The sequence below is a fragment of the Carassius auratus genome, chromosome 37 (assembly GCF_003368295.1).
Source record: "Carassius auratus strain Wakin chromosome 37, ASM336829v1, whole genome shotgun sequence".
Taxonomy (NCBI): Eukaryota; Metazoa; Chordata; class Actinopteri; order Cypriniformes; family Cyprinidae; genus Carassius; species Carassius auratus.
The window spans coordinates 12,402,054-12,426,124 of NC_039279.1; the positions used below are offsets into that span (position 1 = coordinate 12,402,054).

The 24,071-nt window shown below is 36.9% G+C and overlaps 2 protein-coding genes across 3 annotated transcripts; both read right to left on the bottom strand.

Annotated features, from left to right (window-relative positions):
- Positions 1–150: 150 nt before the first annotated feature.
- On the bottom strand, positions 151–8,357 carry LOC113056230 (disks large-associated protein 5-like). Of its 2 annotated transcripts, XM_026222834.1 has the most exons (20): positions 8,203–8,357; positions 7,294–7,514; positions 7,037–7,218; positions 6,892–6,948; positions 6,262–6,295; positions 6,084–6,164; positions 5,364–5,438; positions 5,178–5,255; positions 4,990–5,018; positions 4,737–4,912; positions 4,282–4,500; positions 4,088–4,176; positions 3,759–3,919; positions 3,579–3,677; positions 3,247–3,487; positions 2,233–2,929; positions 1,663–1,711; positions 1,027–1,204; positions 883–920; positions 151–526 (listed from the first exon to the last, which is right to left on the bottom strand). In XM_026222834.1, the coding sequence occupies exons 2-20, from the start codon at positions 7,511–7,513 to the stop codon at positions 422–424; spliced, it is 2,808 nt and encodes a 935-aa protein (XP_026078619.1). In that variant the 5' UTR covers position 7,514; positions 8,203–8,357; the 3' UTR covers positions 151–421. The 2 variants fall into 2 exon arrangements, with proteins under 2 accessions (XP_026078619.1, XP_026078620.1); XM_026222835.1 differs by lacking the exon at positions 883–920.
- Positions 8,358–8,783: 426 nt separating this feature from the next.
- LOC113056231 (vacuolar fusion protein CCZ1 homolog) lies at positions 8,784–19,320 on the bottom strand. Its single transcript, XM_026222837.1, has 17 exons — positions 19,173–19,320; positions 18,500–18,575; positions 18,290–18,386; positions 17,892–17,989; positions 17,698–17,791; positions 17,489–17,569; positions 16,782–16,829; positions 16,545–16,628; positions 15,032–15,207; positions 14,045–14,126; positions 12,125–12,186; positions 11,404–11,515; positions 11,221–11,254; positions 10,967–11,084; positions 10,174–10,332; positions 9,465–9,592; positions 8,784–9,295 (listed from the first exon to the last, which is right to left on the bottom strand). Exons 2-17 carry the CDS (start codon positions 18,511–18,513, stop codon positions 9,240–9,242), a joined length of 1,443 nt encoding a protein of 480 aa, XP_026078622.1. The 5' UTR covers positions 18,514–18,575; positions 19,173–19,320; the 3' UTR covers positions 8,784–9,239.
- Between the last annotated feature and the right edge of the window lie 4,751 nt (positions 19,321–24,071).

Here is a 24,071-nt window from a genome sequence, read left to right on the forward strand (position 1 = left end):
AAATGATTTATTTCAGATCTATAGAACACCTGGAGGCTGAGGAAAACCAAGAGGAAGATGGCTACAGAGAGGTTTGAACCTCCAACACATTTGTGGTTTCAAGACAATAAATCGCCAGTTAAAGAAAAAGAAGTAAATACACAAAGTAAATTGTGTTTTCTTATGATTTAATTGGCTTTCACAACAATTTTATACATATTAAAAGCCTTAAAAATATACATTTTCAGAGGTCAAAACTGCATAGAAATATTATTGCTGTATCTAAATATGCTCATTATGAAGTACAAAAAGTAGCAAACAAATTAAGTATCAAAGGAGACTAATTATACCAAAACAACAACAAATATATCAAAGGTGTCTAATTCAAGCACAAACCAAAAATTATGAAAGATCGACATCCAAACTGTGAGTGGATGTGCTTTTATTTGTACGTGGGAGGTGTGAATGTGATCAGGTCACGTCCACACACGGACTGTCTCACTCTCTCCCTCCGTTCTGGGGTGAACAGCAGAAGATTGCCCGACATCTGAAACACCAGAGAACAAGCAGTTTATAGACAGAAAATACTCGCATTTAAAATTGTGAAATGTAATAAGTTGTAGAATGAAATAGGTCATAGAAAACCTAGAAACATATGACAATTAAAAAATTGTGGTTTCTAGGCCTAGGAAAACTGAGGAAATTAATAGAATTCATTTTTAATTCAATTATTTAAATTGATAAAATTAATATTATTAAATTAACAGCTGTATATAATTATAAATATTTTATTGGATCAAAATTGCTCTTTGTGTGTGAATTTCCATGACTGAAAAAATGTGAGGAACCCTGTTGAAAAACAAAGAGGAAATGAGAGTTCATAAAGGAAAGATCTGACTCCACCTGACTGGTCTGGGGTGAGAACACCATTCCGTGAAGAGCTGAGACAGGAGTGCAAGAAAGAGAAGTGTGAGTGCCCACGTGCCCCCATCAAACCACATGTGAGCATTAACAACATTGTGATGTGATGTCTGGGACATAAACTACCTGTAGGTGTTGCCAAGACATCAAGCGGGCGCTCCTCTGTCTGCCTCTGGTCCGGACTCTCCATCTCAGCATCCACCGCTTCCAGACAGAACCTCTCTGCTGCAGGACTCTGAACAGGAGACATGCTGTATCTCACCGTTGGCTGCAGGTAACGCTCAATGTCCAAACCAGAAGCACCCTGGGAAAAATACATTAGAACATAATCCTCAAACGATCATGTGAAAGTAACAAGTTCTAAAGTAAATATACTTTAAAACACAGTAAGATTTAGGGATGCACAAAAAAAGGTTAAAGGTACTATGTTACTTTTGGCACTTTAGTGGCTCTCACGCTATCCACAACCAGAGCTATTAGGCATCACAACATTAATATACAGTGCATTATAATTTTTTTTTTTACTAAAGTTTAATATTTGCTAAAGATTAAACAGTGTTTTAAATTATTACGGGTTTTAAAAATGATGTTTAAAGGACTGTTTGATGGTGGCTAATGTTATCAATGTATAAACAGAGGAAATGAGCATGCACAATCAAATACCCAATATCAACAGAAGAAAAATAAAAAAAACTAATGTCAACTAATAACCCATTTGGTAACAATATTGTGCATCTATAGTTGGATTTTGTTGGTAATTACCTCAGCATCTTCATTTCCAGTCATTTCAACATCTGTACTGGTTGGAGATCTGTATGGACAGAGGAAACCGTATATAAGATTATAAACCACTAAATATAGCACAATTCATGCTACAGCTAGTCTGGAATGCACTACATGACATTTCAAAACAGCTTTTAAAACACTGGGCAGCATATTAGCGACTTTGTAACAGTCACAGAAGAAAAACTGACCATCAGAAACTAAACGACTGAGGATGATGCACTACCAGATTTTAAAAGGTGCTACTTTCACAACAAGCTCGCACTTAAACGTGTGCCTGTTGCTAGAAGATGCATGACAAATGAAAACAATGCATGTTCTAAAATCGTCTTAAAATATCAAACATGTTTTGATATCCACTGACTGGATGGAATCATAGTCTGAAGCAAAACATAAAAAATAAAACAATACACTACGCAAATTTCTATGAAATCTTTCGGTTCAAATCTGCAGATTGGCTCTGACTTTCGGCAACTAGCATCAACTTCTAAAGACAGTAAATCGCGTAGTGTATTCCAGCCTTAACATACAAACAATGTGTAGGGGTACCTATTATTGGCTGTAATGATGAGCTCATTACAGAGAGCTGTAGGAACAGTGAGATCTTTAGGTGGTGTGGAGGGCATCAGGGTAGAGGAAGCAGGTGCACAGACACTGGGTTCTGCTTCCACTGGTTCTGAAGAGGTGTCAGGTGTGCACTGAGCATCTACACCAGCATCTGCTCCAGGTTGGACATGCAAACTTACATCAGAGACTTCACAGGAGATGTTCTCTTGTGATTCATCATGGGAAGAAGGACTGAGCATAGACTCTGGAACGCACTCCTCATGCTGAGGCTCTGAGGAATCAAAAGGAAGCTCAGACTGGCTTGGGGAGTCGTGTGACAGGGCTATTGGACCGTTTTCTGGTCCATTAATGATATCTGCTTGAATACAGGTGGAGCTTAAATCAAAACGTAATTGGCTGTTGGAGCAGGACTCGGTGTCTGGCGAAACATGTGTGGTTTGCTTGTGGTCAGGACTGATCTGAGGAGCTCTGGGTGACTGTGGGAGGGGCTCAGCAGAACGTAGTGGAGAGGAAACAGGCAATACATCAGGCTGGAGGTTTCGACGAGGTGTGACGGACACACAAGGAAGAGGGGAGGCATGAGACACCGCAGTAGATCTGCACTGCCTGCCTGGAGTGCTGAACTTAGAAACACAGGGTGAAGACACCGCAGTGATTCGACACGACCTTCTAACACCACCTGAAAACAAAGAACACTGAATGAGGTTAAAAAAGCAGTTATAATAATAACAATAATTCTCACTAAAAGCAATTAATTCATGCTTAAAATTTAAGAAATATAAGCAAGGCTTCAATATTTTAATTAACTATAACTCTGGTAGGCCTGGACAACAATTCAAATCTAAATATTATTGCAATACAATTATACAGCAACTTATTTTTACGTGCGTGTAGAAATGGAGCTGCTCCCAGACACTTAAAACACCGGATGATCAGCTGGTCACAAGACAGGGGGCCAGTCTTCATTTCATCATATTCCATGCCTCTCAAGCTTACCTGATGGCTTGACTGGACTTTCCACCTGGAAAAAGCCTCCATTAAACACCACGGTCTGTGCAGGCAGTGCGGCAGCGGGGGCTGAAGGGACAGAGCTCGAGTCGTCCTGGATGTTGTCTGAAGACTCAGTGGCTTTCTGTTCGGCCTGCTTGGCTTTCATGGCGGCCTTTACAGCAGCCAACCGACTCTTAGCTGCAGCACTGGCCCCTACTCCAGCCTTCCCTCCTACGACAGGAGGCTTCTTTAGGACAAAAGAACAGGTTCGAGAATTACTCACTTCACCCCCTTAAAATACAACATTATTAAAGGATGGTGCTGATAATGTTGTTTACTTTGGCCACTTTTTTTCTGGCGACAGGCTTGACTTCCTCTTTCCACTCCCTTGCTTCAGCCTCTTTCAAGGCATTAAACTTCTTGTAAACATCTTCCACCTTATAAAAACAAAAAAATTGACAGACAACATTAAACAAGGCTTGGAAATAGACCATTTTTGAATGGTAACATCAACCCACCTGATAGTACACCATGTCCCAGAAGCCCTGCAAGTCGGTACAGGTTGTTATTTTCTCTCCACGGCCCAAGTCGCAGTCATCCACCAGTCCGTTGAACTGGCCGAAGCGCTCTTTCATCAGCAACCTGGCCTGGCCCACAGCCGTACGCATGTGGTCTCGCACTGCAGAAAGAGGGAGAAATATACTTACTCCAAATAACTGTATATTAAACATCAAATAAGCCGAGTAGCTGTGACAGTCATTTTCACTTTTAAAAAAATCTGCCTTTCTGGAAAACGTTTAATACCATGTTAGATCTGAATTAATACTGGTCAAAACTAAAGACTTACTCTCCTCCGGGACAGAAGTATCTTCAAATCTTGACTCCCACTGCTCAGAGAGTCCAGTCAAGCGCTCCGTCTCGCTGGCCATCACGGCTCTATTGAAACAACATATACAATGAAACACGCTACTGTTCAAAAGATTGAAAAGAAATTAACACTTTTATTCAGCAAGGACACATGACTGTAGAGATCTGCCTCACCTGAAATAAGCAACATCATGCTGAGGCTCCAAGGGGGGCAAGGGAGGTGATGGTGCTGTAGAGATGGACGACTGAGGGGAGGAGGGGGCAGGAGGGGGAGATAACACTGAGGGAGGGATGGCAGGATGATCTGGTGGAGGGGAGGAGAGGGAAGTAGCAGGAAGAACAGGTTTTGGGGGAGAGGGGAAGGTGGGCTCCACGCTGGCTTCAGAAAGAAAACTATGAAAGAGAAAAATAAATAAAAATTCCATGACCTGTTGTGTTGGCAGATTGGCTTCAATAGAAGCTGTTTTTTGGCTAATGAGAAGGTTTTGAGTTCTAAAACTTACAGATGTTTTTATGGTACTATGACCTTATATGTTAAAAGATCAAGGGGATTTTGATTTCATGATCCCTTAAAAAAAATATATAGAATTATCACTTACTGAGTTGTTAGAATAAATTCTAAAAGGTACCTTGGTGAGAGGAAAGCACTAGCTGAACGAGGAGAGAGGGGGGCAGGCTCGAAGGACCTTAAACCAACAGGAGGCTGGAACACAAATCCCTGAGGGGCAAATGAGGGGGCAGCAGCTTTGGGTTCCTCTTCCTCGGGTCTCAGAGAATCTACTGCAGGGTTCTTTTTCTCAGCAGGCTAAAAATATCCAAGCATAAATATAAGTTGCAATTTTCTGAATTTTACAGCAAACGTCATATAACAGATCCCCTTACCTTATTTTCAATAATTGCCTTTGTGTTGCCTGAGAAAGATATAAGATAAGATCTACTGATTAATGACATTTTAAATATCCAGTAATGTTAGAATGATGCAATATAACTGCCTTCTGAGCAACACTATGGCAATAAAAAACAATATGTAAAATATCCAAAAATATGCAAGAAAATAACTGGATCCTTACCTTGTACGGCTTTCCCTCTGCCTGAAGAGGGCGCTACAGGACATTTAACAGTTGATCTTGTTTTTGCAGCGCTTGAATCTAAATCACAAACAGAATGTGGCTATCATGCATGTAACTCAAGTTCAGTACAATGAAAGTAAAGCTGTCTGAAAAGCCCAATGTTTCAAATGTAACAATAAAACTCACCAGTAACTGGTTTAACCACGGCTGCTGATGTTTTAGCAGCTGATCGTGTGGTTGGAGCTCTTACAGATGGTTCAACTGTAAAAGAAGTTACAACAAATATTACTCTGTATGGGGTTTTAATTCAAGGGTACACTACTATTGTTTATCAAGTGTTAAAAAATTAAATAAAATGACTTATAAATGTAACAAAAAAATCTTCCAATTCAAAGAATCATGTTATGCATCACAGTTAAAAAAATAAGCACACCCGTTTTAAACATTAATAAAAAGAAAAGGTGTTCAACTTGAAACAGTGTTACACAGACCGATGACATCAAAGTGCCATGAGACCAGACGGCTCCGTATACTTTAGAATCGTTCTCGCAGTACTTTGATATTATATACAGATCGGTCTGCGCAGCGCCGCTTCAAAACAAACACATCTTAAGAAATTATTCTTGAGCACAAAATCAGCAAATTAGAATGATTTCTAAAGGATCATGTGTCAAAGAATTCTACAGTAAAAGCTTCTGAAAATTCAGCACTGCCAACACAGAATAAAATATCACAAAAAGTTATTTTAAAATATATTTAACTATATTATAATTTTTCCTGCATTTCTGTTTAAATACAGCTTGGATGAGCATAAGACTTCTTTCAAAAACATTTTTACCGAGCTCAAACTTTAGAATAGTAGTGAACACAAGGGAACTACATCTTTCTATAATTAAGTAGATTTACCTGCAGCTGCTCTGGTTTTGATGGTAGTCGCTGCTTTCAAGTTAGTCTTGGCTGGAGCTCTGGTGGTCAATACTTTGTCAACTGTACAAACACAGAGAATGTTCAACAACAACATGAAGGCACCACAGTTTGTTGTTGTGTATGATCTGCATTTGGTAAAATGAAAACAAGAACAAACCTTTCTTTGGAACGGCATGTCTGTCTACTGCTGGCTGTAACATAACAAAAGAGGTACATAAACAACAAAGATTACATGATTTAAAACTGTGACTAGAGAAATTACAAAAACAATATTATAGCACATATTTACATTCATTATATACAGATTTATTTTCATAAGGGCAAAACAATACATATTACTGTTGTAAAGTTTGGGATTGGTAGGCTTTTTTTATATTTGAATGAATTACTCAGTCTTCAGTGTTAGAGTTCATTCTTACAAGTTGATCTGGTGTCCAAGGAACATTTCTTATCATTATCAAATTGAAAAAGTTATGCTACAGTTGTTATATGTTTGTTGAAATGGTTATACTTTTTTCCCAGATTCTTTGAAGACATTGCAAAGTCTGTGCTGAATAGAAGTAATGATTTTTTTTTTTTTAAATGTTATTAAACTGATCCCAACTTAAGAAAGGCAATATACAGAACATAAAGATAAGCTGACGTGTGCAATGTTGTGAAGTTGCTTGTTGACCAATGGCAGCTGGGGGTATGTTCAGGGAAACATGTTTGAAAACAGACATTACTTCTCATTTATTTCAGTGATGGCAGTGGTGTAGAAATTAGACACTTCAGCTTTTAATGATACCTTTTGGTTCTGCGTCATTGAGCGGGTCATTCGTGTGGACTGGTTAGTTTCTGTGATCTGTCATGATGGGTAATAAAATGGAAAATTAGGGACTCTTCATTAAAGTCTGAGACTGATCCATCTAACTGTTATTCCCATTCCTCACCTTGCCTCTGCTTGGTGCAGCAGTGTTTGAAGGCAGATACCCGAGCGGCTGTGGCTTATAAAGGCTGACCTTAAACACGCCTTTCTTCTCTTTCTCCCGCTTTTCCTTCTCCTTCTGCAACATCTTGTTTTCTTTGTAACGAGCGAGCATTTTCTTTCTCTCCTCAGCAGCAGCATTTACATCTGTTAAGTACAGTTGCAGCTACTTAAAAAGGCCATGCCGAAACAAAACAATACAAAAATGACTATGATATTAACCATTATTTGTCTTTGTTTTTGAGGCTTTTTCTTGGGTGGCCATAAGGCTGGACACATCCATTGAGAGCTCGATCTCTGGCAGCTGGTCCAGGTGTCTGCGCAGGTTCTGGATCTTTTCTCGGTTCTCCTTCTGAGATTGAGACCTGCGTCTGGACATCTTCAGCCGGATCATGGACACACTGCTGTCCCGCTTGTACAGGTGAGTGAAGCGAGAATCCATCCTAAAATAATTTTTACAACAAGAAGAACCTAATTATTAGGCGGTTTACAGCTTATCTATAAATAGGCTCTGTTTTTAAAGAAAATGTAATAATAAAACTCCGTATAATTTTATATATTTTGTTTAGTTAGGTCAGCTTATCTATAATCAGGGTTATCAGCTCTTACAAGGGAGATTAAACACTTTTTATAGCTTTATGTTTTTTACATTAAAGGCTGTGTTTCCAATCAAACTAACGTTAGTTAAACTTAAGAGTAATTTTTTGTTGACCTCGTAAGAACATGGATAATGTCAATGTAACTTTTTGTGTTCAGTCACAGAATGTATTGGTTTTAGTAAAACAAACAAATACAACCAAATGTATCCGAGATGTAACGTTATCTAAGAAACAAACAGACATTGATTTCTTACAGAAGGTCTAACATTTTGTTGATATCGCTTGTAAAAAGTACATTCCTACCCGAATCCTTAATAAAGTGATGTGTGCGATTTATATTACTTTTTTATCAATACATTCAAATTTAATGTTACCTAAATCAACAAAGCAACACTTTGTCACATTATGGTTATTATACCAAACCAGACGCTTTAACTGACGTCTTACACAAGACGTCCACAATGACATTTTATAGGTCACATTTAGTGTATTTGTTATCCGTCTGATCAAACTATTAAGAGATATTTCTTACCTTTATATTAAGGTGGGTTACGGGAATCAAAAACACTATATCCAGACAAAAAAATATTCGTAATCTTTATATTCAGTAAACAAACGTTTATCTGCCCAACGCGTATTGCCTGCAAGATGGCGGGCAAGTTTTGAAAAGCGAATACGTCTCTTCTGATTGGCCGCTCTGCTACCCAGAAACCTCCGTTGATTAGTTAAATTCGGGTGACGCGTTATGCACCGCCCACTTACAAACGCCTGGCACTGGCGTTCACTCGTGACGTTGCTGCATACTGGATCATATGGATGTGTGCGACTTTCATTGTAGAACCTTCACATTAATGGTTTTAACACAAATATTAAAAATAATATAAATTAGAATCAAGTATTTTTACACATTAAAGGCTACATAATTGCAGAAATATATGACTTTCAATATGCAAGGAAAATCTGCATAGGATATATTTCACACAACTTCTGTTAATTTGATCAGTGTCTGAGGCAATCACAGGCTTGAAATCATTATTAAAACTGGAGCATGATAGCAAGGTTATTCAAGATCATGACAATTTTAATGTAGCTGAACAAGAATAGCAACCTTCATTTAATGAAAATTTAAATTTATTTTGAAATAATGCATGTTAAACCACTATACTGATGGCATGATGTCATTTAAAACAAGAGAAAAATATATATAGCTTGACAGATTCATATCCTTAATGTCAACTTATTTGTATCTGTAAGTGATAAAACAAATCTGGACAATGGGTATGAAACACAAAATAGATGGTAGCTGATGGATACTTAAACATGACAATATGTACATACAAACAACTGAAAATAGGTAATTACAGTAAAATTCTGATTTTATAATTACTAGGAAGCAACCACTTTTCTGTATAGATTAAATAAAAATCAAAAAAATTGCATGATGTGAAAAAAAAAACGTTTTTTTTTTTTTTTACAATGCAATTATTGCATTACACTGATGCTGTCAGTAAAACCTGAACAGTTGACAGTTTTAGTGTAGTGACGTCGTCCATGCCCATCATTATCTCTTCAGTCCAAGAAAAAAATATTATTGAACTGTGTTGCACACAGCCTTTTCACTTCCTCTGTAACACAAACAGAATCTTGGTGAGAGTTTACATCAACAGAAATGTTTTTAATATGCTAACTTTTAAATTAATTAAACAATTGAGATTAAAAGTTAACTAGTAGATTTTAATTACTTAATGCCACTATATCACCTCAATGTGATATAAGAAGTAAATTTTTACATACCATTTACTTCAATGAGGTTGGCATTCTTCTGGTTCAAAATGACGTACAGCTCCCTCTGATCAGACTTCTTTCCAACAACCCAGTAATCAGTCATCGCTTTAACAATGATTTCCTCGTCCTCATCGACCCTACAAAACAAGCAGACACCATCTCATTCACTAACCGTGTGGCCTCATAGACATAAGATTAAACTTTATTCATTGATATTTAATCTTAAAATCATACAAACATACATTTATATATAGAGAGAGAGGCGAAAAAAAAAAGAGTGGTATAGTTCAACTCGTTTTCTTTTTACTGCTATTGCTGCATGTCTTTACAGACTGTTGTACAGAAACCTCTTATAAGGAAATGGTTTAGGCAAGCTTTATGCAAATTAGTAACCTGTGCATGTGGTCACTCATTTAGAATACCCTAAATTCATTAACATTATGAGTGTAAACGTTTACTGTAGTTTGAATTAAGCTGAAATCTATTGTAAGAAATTCTCATGTGCATACAATGACAGATAATCCACACAGTTATTAGTGAATGAAACCTGCTGTCTCAATACACACTAATATTTCACCAGATAATAAACAATATTTGGGTCATGAAATGTTGATCATTTTTTGTCCTACATTTTAATTTATTCCAAAATACATCTACAAAATGTAAATCAAACAATGACTTGAATACACCTCTTCAGTTGAACTTGGGCACTGCTTACCGTGCAAAGTCACAGTTGATGTCTCCAAGGATTTTCATGAGGTCCGGATGGACAGAGGTGAGGGACACGCTGGCCGTCTTGCGCATGTGGATGGTGCTTTTCTCAGCCAAGTTCATATGGTTGAAATAGATGAACTTAAATTGAGGCTCCTTCTCTGGCCTACAACAAAAGTTTTAAAAGAATTAGTGAAGCCGTGGTGCAGTATTCCCACCCAGTGTAACATGCATGGAAGAATAAAAGCAGTTATGTGTCTTTAAAGTCTGAGAAGTGGCATGTAATTGATATGAGGGATTGTACAACACAAAACAACACTAGACACCACGCAGGGCTCAGGTAAGATAAGGATACACTGTTTAGGCAAGATTAACGGATTAGCTCCGGTAACTGCGACTGGAAGAGAAATGATCCAGTGGACCCTTGCATTCAGCATGCAGGTGAGTGAAAGCCTCGTCAAGATCTCTGAAGCGTTACCTGGGTCACGAGACGACCCAGTCATTTAAGATTGATGTATGTATGAGCAGTGATGCAGGACAAAATTTGACAGTTGCAGTGAAATCTCATTATATATATCAACAGTTTAAAAGTGCTGAAAGGGTTTTTTTAGCACAACAAATAAAATGTCCTCACTACCTGGTTCAAGGGCTAATTCAGTGTCTCAGCCTGGCAAAACATTTTTTTACAATGCCTTTATGATGTCATTTAATGACTTGACAGAGTTTTTGTATTTCTGCATTAGATTGCATTAGTTTTTCTTCACTCCATAGTTGAAGTGAAGCTCTGGAGTAATACGGACCCTGATATCCTTCGGTTGATGTTGTACTGCTCACAGATGTCAGAGGCCAGCAGGGTGAGTTGGGGACCAACCAGGCTATCTAGTTGTTCACAAAACTCACGACTCATATCCACTGCCGCTACAAGCACAAAGGGAAACAGGGTTTAAAAGACCAGTTAACAGTTGACAGATTTCCTGATAATATGATTACTTAGTGAACTGTTAACAAAACAAGGGCAACATTTTGTTAAAATTACTGAAGAGCAGACACTTACCATTCACCATGAAGCATACAGCTGCACTCATTGCCTTGAAATGGAATAACATTCACATTATTATTATTATTAATAACAATATACTTAAAAACAGGAATGTTAGGTAATCAAAGCCAATCAGTATGTTAAGCTCATAGATTAAAATGCATAAAGAATAACACTGAGCTTGACGTTTTAGCTCACCTTGTAAACGATCAAATGTAGCTCCTCGTAACTGTCTTCTGTGTTCACAAATATCTTGGGAAATCTGAATTTGGCATCTGGGTCTTTAAGATTTGCTGGTCCTGTTAAAAATCTGTTTCCATAACATAACATAAGATGTCAGTTCGTCTCTGAACGTTTCATGCATAATACAAATATCGTTATGACCTCTAAAGAAGGCACCGCTATACACAAATATCTCTTTCAGATGAGGAATAATCTGTGATGATCTCCCAGGCCTCTGAATAAGGGCCAAGTCACAGTTCTCAGTGCTTACAGTATGCTACCAGCTACTCTTCCCTGGCCTCACAGCCAACCCTCTTACGGTTACGCACCGATTACCCACAGAACACATAAAAACAAGGAAGCTCTACTAATCAGTCTCTTCTTGATTGATCTCAGGAGAATTATCAATAAATCTGATTTCAATCAATTGAATGTGACCCCTTTGTGTCATCATCCACTCACTGAACAATCAGGCAGACTATTGTAAAGTCTGTTGGGCTTATTGTTTTCTCTTTGCCACTAAAGCAATTAAATTACCCCTGTGCAATCTGATATTTGGCAGTGTTGATCTGTGTTGTTTTAGCGCTTCACTTGGCTGCCTGTGTCCCAGATGCATGTAGCCCAAGCAGACAGGCAGAAGACGAAGAGCGCACGGTTCCAGCCCTGAGTTCAAAGCAGGAATTATTTGGATACTTGCCTCCCGTAGTGCAACAGATTCCCAGCCACCTCTGGCCTGAGTGGAGAGTCTCTTCCTGCAAGCTGCCGAATGTTTGCGCGCCCACACACACACACACACACACACACACACACACACACACACACACACAGATCATTCATTAACACAGATGTAGATGGCACATGACTTTGTATCACATTCCAAAAACACAGACTGAATTATTATCAGTTAAACTGTGTCTACATTCAAAGTGATTGTATCCCACTATATATTCAACTGAAATGGTATAAAAATCATATTTGCACAAAATACACACAATTTTAAAATAGCAAAATCATGTCATGCATGCTATTAGAAACTGTAAAAAAAAAGTGTATTAGTAGGCTAGAGACTTTAAGGATTATAAGCTGGCTTTGCTGTAACTATCAGACATTTGTTTTATTACAATTAATTTTGATTTCAAATAAATGCTGATTAGGCATTTGACAGTATCAAATTTTAATGTTTATAAAACTTCATAATACAGTATAACTTTTAATAACTTTTTTCTTTAAACAAAAAGAACTGAACATTTAAATACAATACAGAAATACACAAAAAATATAAAGTAAACAACTGTTTCAAAAAGATTAAAGTGCAAAAGAATTATAAAAATAGGTAACACTTTACAATAAGGTCTCATTAGTAAACGTTAGTCAACTAACTAACTAAATACTACTTAGTTCATGTTCGCTCAAATCCATGAAATTATAGTTAAAACCTTTTTTTGTTACTAATGCTGAAATGAAACAATGTTAACAGATGCTTTTAGAATAACTTTTTATTGGCAGTTTATGTAAATTAATGAATTAACTAATGTTACCTAATGGGGCCGTAAAGGGATAGTTCATCCAAAATGTAAATTACCCCATGATTTATTCACCCTCAAGCCATCCTAGGTGACTTTCTTCTTTCAGATAAATACATTTTGAGTTATATCAAAAAATGTCCCGGCTCTTCCAAGCTTTAAAATGGCAGTGAATGTTGGTCAAGATTTTTAAACCCATAAAAGTGTGTCCATCCATCATAAAAAGTGCTCCACATAGCCTTAATAAAGGCCTTCTGAAGCAAAGTAATGCATTTGAGTAAGTGAAATATATATAAATAATATTAAACCGTGTTAAACCATAAATATCAACCATAATCACTAGATTCCGCTAACTAACGTGATCGATGGATGCACTTTTTTGGGCTTCAAAATCTTGCCCACTGCCATTATAAAGCTTGGAAGAGCCAGGAAATGTAAATGTGTGTGTGTATGTATGTATGTATGTATGTATGCTTTGATGCAGTGTACAGTGGTGCTGTGCATTTTTACCTGTTGATGAGAAAAGTAATCTTAAAATGTATTTAAAAAATCTGACAAATGTTTAGAATTTTCTATTTATTGAGAAATCCGGAAAAAAAAAAGTAGTATCATGGTTTGCATAAAAATATTGAGCAGCACAACTATTTTCAACATTTCTTATAAGTTTCTTGAGCATACTAAAATTGTTTCTGAAGGGATCATGTGATCTCAGGAATAAATCATATTGTAAAATTTTTAATAGAAAACTTCGTAAATAAATGAACATTTAATTTGCAATAATATTTCACAACATAACTGGTTTACTGTATGCTTCATTAAATAAACGCAGGCTTGTTGAGCACAAGAGTTTTTTTATATTTACTTTTTAAAATTCTTACTAATAAACTCACACACAGGATATTTGAGAATTTAAAAAAATGTAATCATAAAATCAATAAACTATTTTTTAAGTATTATATTAGGGTTTTAATGAGTTTTGTCGACTGAATAAACAGTGTTAGGGGAAATGATAAAATGGCGTTTCTATCAGAGCCTTTGTGCCTAGGGCTTATACATTTATTATATAAGAGTACAATATACTAATGCAGTCTCACCTCGGGTTCAGTGTGCCGCGGGAACAGCGAGGTCGTCAGGTACTTGTACAGAATTCGCATATCATCCTGCTCTAGACCACTCCTAGAAAATATAGCACAGAGCTTCAGACTAAACCTCAGACAAACTTGCACATTCAAACCCAAGAAAGGGTTTCAATATTCATGTTAATTGTTTAAAATTCTTGTGTCTTACAAAACTGGTAACATGTTATCATGAGACACTTTCATTTGAACAAGTAATAAGACAAACAACATTCAACAGCCATAAACACAAGCAATTCTTTGAAAGCAATTTTTGTAAACAAGATATGAAAGTCATGTTGTGAATTCAACAGAGGATTAAAAATCATATTTTAAGTCTATCTGGCTCCCCTCGCCAGACAGTTTGTGATTAAGAAGCTTTGGCTGTGCCGCTTTATTGAGTCCCTGCGGTCTCATCTATCAGACTTCATGTCCTCTACGGCACTCTACGGTTATTTGAGGTAAAACCTCATTCATTTCAAGCATTTGCAATAGGAATGATATTTATAATTCAACAGCTAATACTTTCAAGCTGTAATTAAAACAGTTATATATATATTTTTTTTTATACATACATACATACATGCATACATATATATATATATATATATATATATATATATATATAAAAAGTAACAATTTAATGCTATAGTCAACCTACAAGAAATCTAAAATGTGATCTGAATACACATTCAGTAATTATTATAAACATAATATTAACCATAGCTCTTTTCACCCTTTCTTGAACTAGACAGTCCCTCTTCACAATTCACTTTTTTAATGTGTAAAAAAAGATCAGTGTGAACATTCTGTGAAATGGTTTATTCTCTGGTTAATTTATTTATTTTTTGTTAAGTCATACAGGTTTGGAATGGAATGAGAGTGAGTTGAAAATGACCGAAGTTACATTTTTTGTATGAAATATGCCTTAAAACAATTGTGAGATGTGTATTGATCGACATTCACCAGATCAGCTGGTCGTTGTAGAGAAAGGCCGTGTATTTGACAAGACTCAGGCTCTCTTCTACTCTATTGACAAAAGACTGGATCTTCAGGTAGGTCATCTTGTCAAGAGGGAAAAAGCTGATTCCCCCGAACACATCCAGCAAGTCACATGACTGGAGATGAAGTGTCTGCAGGTACTAAAAGCAAAGCATACAACAACTTAAAGGGATATATATACAGTACAGACCAAAAGTTTGGACACACCTTCTCATTCAAAGAGTTTTCTTTATTTTCATGACTATGAAAATTGTAGAGTCACACTGAAGGCATCAAGGGTTATTTGACCAAGAAGGAGAGTGATGGGGTGCAGCGCCAGATGACCTGGCCTCCACAGTCACCGGACCTGAACCCAATCCAGATGGTTTAGGGGTGAGCTGGACCGCAGACAGAAGGCAGAAGGGCCAACAAGTGCTAAGCATCTCTCGGGGAACTCCTTCAAGACTGTTGGAAGACCATTTCAGGTGACTACCTCTTGAAGCTCATCAAGAGAAAGCCAAGAGTGTGCAAAGCAGTAATCAAAGCAAAAGGTGGCTACTTTGAAGAACCCAGAATATGACATATTTTCAGTTGTTTCACACTTTTTTGTTATGTATACATGTATACATTGTCCACATGTGTTAATTCATAGTTTTGATGCCTTCAGTGTGAATCTACAATTTTCATAGTCATGAAAATAAAGAAAACTCTTTGAATGAGAAGGTGTGTCCAAACTTTTGGTCTATATATATATATATATATATATATATATATATATACCAGACTAGTTACTTTTCAAATTAAACAATGATCAGATAAAATAAAAATAATACATTTTGCCTCTCAAGAAAGGTCCAGAAGAAACTGTACAACTCCACTATGGATGAAATTACCAAAAACATCCCTGATTAGGCTGACGTAATGTGATTTGACCACCTGACGTCCTGAGATGCAGCCCTTGTGTGACTTTGCTCAGCAGTCAGTGACATTTAAGGCACAAATTGCACTTTCACTGAGAGCATCAGGGCACATCTCAGGTTAGGGAGGGGTTTCCCTTAACCTAAGCTGAATTATTCAGACAGGTGAGTAAGCATGATGCTCTCAGCAAGGAAATCTGAACTGAAGAACCATTACGACAAACACAGACAAGCAAGATTGTTGGGCCTCCATTTGAAATATATGTCTCACACTGACTATTTGTACATATGTGTTGAATATGATAACAGAAATAAAGAAGAACATCACATATACCTACCATTTTGAACTACTAAATATCTTAATTTATCTCCTTCCTTAAAACGTTTCAAGTGTTCAGACTGTCAGTGACATCATTAAAAAGTCTGGTAAAAAAGCCCTCATCGCAGAAAAGCAATATTCAAGCCTAAAGTTAACAGTTATCCCTCTTAAGACATGCATGTACCAAACAGACCAAAGGTATGCAATGTCTACCTTTTATCTGACTGAACGATTGAGTTCTCTTAATTAATACTTTATTTACCCTGTAAAAGAACTTTTCAAGCTTCTGAGTCAACAGTTCCACTCCACCGGCCTCAAATGCCCTGATGAATGTGCCGTTGAAGAGCTACAAATCAACACAAAACTGTTAGAAACATCAGATGTTTGTAAAAAATAAAAAAATAAAAAATAAAATAAAAAAGTCATATGTTAATAATAATAGATCATTAAAAAAAAAAATAAACCATTTGAAATGAGAGAATATATAAACAGTGTTTACCTTATACATGCTGTAGCACTGTTTTAATACAGACCCATAAACTGAATCCTAGAACACAAAGAAAGGAACAACTCAGTCTACACAACAACAAAGTCTACACAAACCATCAAAAGTTTGGGGTTGGTTAAGATTTTTTACATTTAAGAAGGATTTGAAAGAAGTCTCTTATACTCTGCATTTTTTTTTATGTAGTAAAGCCAGTAATTTTGTGAAATATTATTATCATTTAAAATGTAATTTCTATTTTACGAAAATGTTAATATATGTAAAAAATATTTGAAAAAAAAAAATCTTTAAATTTCTGTGAATTTTCAGCAGCCATCACTCCAGTTGTTTGTATTTTAAAAGCATTATAAAGAAATAATATTAATAATCTCTAATCTTAGTTGCATCTGTTTCAATGCTCACACTTTGTCTAACCATCACAAATCCAACAAGTGTTATTATACCACAAACAATTAAAAATTATTTGCCATAAACCTTTAATTTCCATAAAGATTCCCTTTTATCTCTTATACATTAAGACAAACAACACTAACCACACATCATAAGACTACTAAAAAACTGTTAAAAAAAAAAAAAAAAAAAAAAACACTTTTAGAAAGTCTGTCTATTGTAAACCTTTTATGGATTCTTGCTGAATTAAAGTCTCTTGTTCTGTATCAAGGGTGTGTTAAATTTAAACTAGCGTTCCATGCATTACTTACAATAATCTCTTCCTCTTGGTATTCTGCTGTGGGTGGTTTACCGTCTTTGTTGGGTTTTTCAACCATTGGATTCCGTACGACCTTGAGAGAGGAATTCAAAGGTGCTTAATACATACTTTAGCAGCACGGTGTCAGGCAAGTTTGATTTGATTCTGTCTGTATTTGTTTAACATTTGGATTGAAACTAAATCTCTGATGCAGAGACGTACCATGACCATCCAGTAATTCTCCTCCGGCTCATGGAAAAACTGTCGGTTCTTCTGAGTGTGGAGAGATCTGGCTGGTTTTGTTGGACAGAAGGTTCTGTAAAAAAAGAAAATCTCTCATTTATGCCCGTGTCTCCAAGTTTTTTTTTTATTATTTTTTATTCCACCTTTGATTCCATCATTAGTACAGTGCTAACCTGGTGAACTGAACGATTGCCTCACAGAGTCCAACATTGCGAATCTTTTCGTTCTTCTCTATTTCAATAGGGTGATAAAACAAGATTTTCTTTTCCTCCTACAAAAAAACAATAACCACCATATAAACATGTGATTAACATTATAATCAAAACGTGACTTCTACCTGCATTTGTTCACCTGTCAGATTATCACCATGCCCAGAAAGATTTTGTACATTTGCTGTGGAGATTTTGATTATTTATTTGTGTGCATGTGTGTGTGTGTGTGTGTGTAGTGGCTTTATACAAAATAAAATGCATTACATGCAGCCTGAAAGCACTACCTTTTTACATCTTCTGTGGTCTCATAATATGCTAAATAATAAGTTGTTGAAAATTTCGATTTAAACATGATTTACCTCCCCCTCACGTGGTCCAAACTTAGGGTTATAGATGAAAAAACTGAGCAAAGATGGTGCGTACTGTTTCTCTTGCATTCCAGATGCCATTCTTGGGCTTATGAGAAGATGATATAAGGTGGGAACAAAGAGCAGATAATTAACACATCACAACACATCACAAAATAATTCATATTTAGATCTCAAAGACGGCATCATTGATAAAAATACCTGATCATCAGCATTAGTGTGGTCTGTCTCTACGGTTCCCTCTTTTTTCATTGAGTTTGACGTGCATGCCTTTGATCTGTAAACAGAATAAACCGTATTGGGACTGAAGTCAAAGGACACAGTGAAAACATTTTTAAGAATAAACATGAATAGACAGCTTTAGATAATGAAGATAATCACTTAACTAATTATAGATTGTATGCACAAATTCTAAAAGCTGCAATGTAAAGTATGTCCAAGACATTCCTTTATTTAATATTTTTAGGCATCCACAAGTTAGCTTTTCTTTACATGCATATTTGAGCTTATAGACTATAGTTTAACTTAATATAATTTGTTAAAATTATGTAAAATAATTGTTTAGTTGAAGATTATGAGAAAAGCGTAAAGACTGTGGCCAAAACTGGCTTCTTTTCTACTTTTCAAAAAAACTGCTGCTGAAAAGTAGTAAGTTGCTTCTTAGACTAGTGAATAAGACAAACAGATAGTGAGGCAAATAAACAAAAAAGGAACCAAAAGCATTTTTACTTTCCATGAAGACAGTGACGGTGATCAGACAAATTAGACCAGTGCTTCAAAGCTAGCTGTTAGCTACACCATTAATCCGACTGACTCATGTCGCATTTCAAAAGCAACAACTTTTACAAAGAGTTTTTAGCAAACTGATGCTTACCTGTTACAGCATGAAAACGGAAACAAAGTGCTTAATTTGTTAACTCATGGAGGGGAAACAGAACTTAGATCAATGAAAAAGATACACTTCCTGCTCTTGACAGTCGCTTGTGTGTTACAATCGTATCCGATCGGGTAACGTTAGATTTCATCCACAGTTCCGTTTCACTAAAGTCCTGTAACTTAGTACTTATTTTTCAGTCACCAGCCAATTTAGTAACTAAAAAAAAAAAAAATTAAGACTCCTAAAGTTTTTGAAATATTTCATAGTCTGTGTGGCGATCAGTTCACAACAGTTTAAGAAATTAATATTTTCCAATAAGTTTAATTTGATGTTGGACAGTGTTTTCTCTACTTCCTGTTGGCCTTCTGTAGCTAATCATAGCTCCATGTAGCTGTTTTTATTTTATATTTTTTCTCTATAATCTTTCTTACTATCACTGTCTGTTTGTTTGTTTTTTTAATTGTAAAATATAACTTAATTCACACCATATTTCTGATATTACCGATCAATCTTATCAGATTAACTTTGATCGTTCACTCTTCCGTGACTGCAGCACACCTGCAAAGCGTTAGCACTCGTTAGCTTGTCATTAGCGTTTTCTTTTCTCCTCTCCTCTCCTCTCTCACGCTGCAGTTTTCCACAAGTTCATCAAACAACCGCAGTAAGAATATTTCATCAAGCACGGTGAGTAATGGCTTCTCCTACAATTGTTATTTGCACCTCTTGCCACATGTACAGTTTATCTATCTCTGTCGCTGATGAGGGATTCACATGTGATAAATGCAGGGAAACAGTTAGGCTGACAGAGAAGATTTCAGAATTAGAGACACGCATCCAAACTTTAATTGAGGACAGTAAGAATGTTAGGGCTCTAGATATGGCTTTGGATGCGTCTAGCTCAGGGATTCCTGTACATTGTCCGGTTCCAGCAGAGCCCCTGCAGCAGGGCAACTGGGTGACGGTGAGGCAGCGTAGTCGTGGGTCAAAACACCGCTCTTCTGTTCCGATCAAAACATTAAACAGGTTCTCCCCACTCAGTGATGCACCCACTGAGAAACCTGATGAAAGTGCTCTAGTTATTGGCGATTCTATTGTACGGAACGTGAATATAGAGACACCAGCCACCATAGTCAAATGTTTACCGGGAGCCAGAGCGCCTGACATCTTGGCAAATTTAAAAGTGCTGGCTAATGCTAAACGTAAATACAGTAAGATTGTTATTCATGCCGGCGCTAATGATGTTCGACTTCGCCAGTCGGAGATCACTAAAAATAACTTTAAAGAGGTGTGTGAACTTGCAAGCACGATGTCAGACACTGTAATATGCTCTGGTCCCCTCCCTGCTTACCGTGGTGATGAGATGCATAGCAGATTGTCATCACTCAATGGCTGGATGTCTAAGTGGTGCCCACAGAATAACATAGGTTATATAGACAATTGGACGAGCTTTTGGGGCAGACCTGACCTGTTTAAAAGAGATGGTCTTCATCCCTCCTGGGGTGGCGCCACTCTTCTGTCTAGAAATATGGCAAATAGTCTTAGTGTTTATACTTGACTAACTGGGGCCCAGGTCAGGAAGCAGACAGACTGGCTAAACCGACCGTCTGCTAGCTGCCTCCCGTCACAGAGGTCAGTTAATTCTCAGCACATAGAGACTCTTTCACCTAGATATCACACTATAGAGACTGTGTCTGTTCCACGAACTAGAAAATACAAAAAACGTCCAAACCAAGTTAAGGTTAACAATTTAATTGAGGTTCAACAAATAAAAAACAAATGCAATATGGATAAACAAATGATAAAGATTGGCTTATTGAATATCAGATCCATTTCTACGAAAACACTTTTTGTAAATAATATGATAACTGATCATAATATAGATGTGCTCTGCTTGACAGAAACCTGGCTAAAACCTGATGATTACATTATTTTAAATGAGTCCACCCCCCAAGATTATTGTTATAAACACGAGCCGCGTCTAAAAGGCAAAGGGGGAGGTGTTGCTTCAATTTATAATAACGTTTTCAGGATTTCTCAGAGGGCAGGCTTCAAGTATAACTCGTTTGAAGTAATGGTGCTTCATATAACATTATCCAGAGAAACCAATGTTAATGATAAATCCCCTGTTATGTTTGTACTGGCTACTGTATACAGGCCACCAGGGCACCATACAGACTTTATTAAAGAGTTTGGTGATTTTACATCCGAGTTAGTTCTGGCTGCAGATAAAGTCTTAATAGTTGGTGATTTTAATATCCATGTCGATAATGAAAAAGATGTATTGGGATCAGCATTTATAGACATTCTGAACTCTATTGGTGTTAGACAACACGTTTCAGGACCTACTCATTGTCGAAATCATACTCTAGATTTAATACTGTCACATGGAATTGATGTTGATAGTGTTGAAATTATTCAGCCAAGTGATGATATCTCAGATCATTATTTAGTTCTGTGTAAACTTCATATAGCCAAAATTGTAAATTCTACTTCTTGTTACAAGTATCGAAGAACCATCACTTCTACCACAAAAGACAGCTTTTTAAGTTATCTTCCTGATGTATCCGAATTCCTTAGCATATCCAAAACCTCAGAACAACTTGATGATGTAACAGAAACTATGGACTCTCTCTTTTCTAGCACTTTAAATACAGTTGCTCCTTTACGCTTAAGAAAGGTTAAGGAAAACAGTTTGACACCATGGTATAATGAGCATACTCGCACCCTAAAGAGAGCAGCCCGAAAAATGGAGCGCAGCTGGAGGAAAACAAAACTAGAGGTATTTCGTATTGCTTGGCGGGAAAGTAGCATATCCTACCGAAAAGCATTAAAAACTGCTAGATCTGATTACTTTTCTTCTCTTTTAGAAGAAAACAAACATAACCCCAGGTATTTATTCAATACAGTGGCTAAATTAACGAAAAATAAAGCCTCAACAAGTGTTGACATTTCCACAGCAGTAATGACTTTATGAACTACTTTACTTCTAAAATCGATACTATTAGAGATAAAATTGCAACCATTCAGCCGTCAGCTACAGTTTCGCATCAGACAGTGCACTATAGACCCCCTGAGGAACAGTTCCACTCATTCTCTACTATAGGAGAGGAAGAATTGTATAAACTTGTTAAATCATCTAAACTTACAACATGTATGTTAGACCCTATACCATCTAAGCTCTTAAAAGAGGTGCTTCCAGAAGTCATAGGTCCTCTTCTGACTATTATTAATTCCTCATTGTTATTCGGACATGTCCCCAAAACCTTCAAACTGGCTGTTATTAAGCCTCTCATAAAAAAGCCACAACTTGACCCCAGAGAACTAGTTAATTATAGACCAATCTCGAATCTCCCTTTTCTGTCCAAGATACTAGAAAAGGTGGTATCCTCACAATTATATTCCTTCTTAGAGAAAAATGGTATATGTGAGGATTTCCAGTCAGGATTTAGACCGTATCATAGTACTGAAACTGCTCTCCTTAGAGTTACAAATGATCTGCTCTTATCATCTGATCGTGGGTGTATCTCTCTATTAGTTTTATTGGATCTTAGTGCTGCGTTTGACACAATTGACCACAACATTCTTTTGCATAGACTTGAACACTTTGTTGGCATCAGTGGAAGTGCATTAGCATGGTTTAAATCGTACTTATATGACCGCCATCAGTTCGTAGCAGTGAATGAAGATGTATCATATCGATCACAAGTGCAGTATGGAGTACCTCAAGGCTCAGTTCTAGGGCCGCTACTCTTCACGCTTTATATGTTACCCTTGGGAGATATCATCAGGAAACATGGTGTTAGCTTTCACTGTTATGCTGATGATACGCAGCTCTATATTTCCTCGCAGCCCGGTGAAACACACCAATTTGAAAAACTAATGGAATGCATAGTCGATATAAAAAATTGGATGACGAGTAATTTCTTACTGCTAAATTCAGAAAAAACAGAGGTGTTAATCATAGGGCCTAAAAACTCTACTTGTAATAACCTAGAACACTGTCTAAGACTTGATGGTTGCTCTGTCAATTCTTCGTCATCAGTTAGGAACCTAGGTGTGCTACTTGATCGCAATCTTTCCTTAGAAAGCCACGTTTCTAGCATTTGTAAAACTGCATTTTTCCATCTCAAAAATATATCTAAATTACGGCCTATGCTCTCAATGTCAAATGCAGAAATGTTAATCCATGCATTTATGACTTCAAGGTTAGACTACTGTAATGCTTTATTGGGTGGTTGTTCTGCACGCTTGGTAAACAAACTACAGCTAGTCCAAAATGCAGCAGCAAGAGTTCTTACTAGAACCAGGAAGTATGACCATATTAGCCCGGTCCTGTCCACACTGCACTGGCTCCCTATCAAACATCGTATAGATTTTAAAATATTGCTTATTACTTATAAAGCCCTGAATGGTTTAGCACCTCAGTATTTGAATGAGCTCCTTTTACATTATACTCCTCTACGTCCGCTACGTTCTCAAAACTCAGGCAATTTGATAATACCTAGAATATCAAAATCAACTGCGGGCGGCAGATCCTTTTCCTATTTGGCGCCTAAACTCTGGAATAACCTACCTAACATTGTTCGGGAGGCAGACACACTCTTGCAGTTTAAATCTAGATTAAAGACCCATCTCTTTAACCTGGCATACACATAACATACTAATATGCTTTTAATATCCAAATCCGTTAAAGGATTTTTAGGCTGCATTAATTAGGTAAACTGGAACCGGAACACTTCACATAACACCGTACTTTCTACATCATTAGAAGAATGGCATCTACGCTAATATTTGTCTGTTTCTCTCTTGTTCCGAGGTCACCGTGGCCACCAGATCCAGTCTGTGTCCAGATCAGAGGGTCACTGCAGTCACCCGGATCCAGTACGTATCCAGACC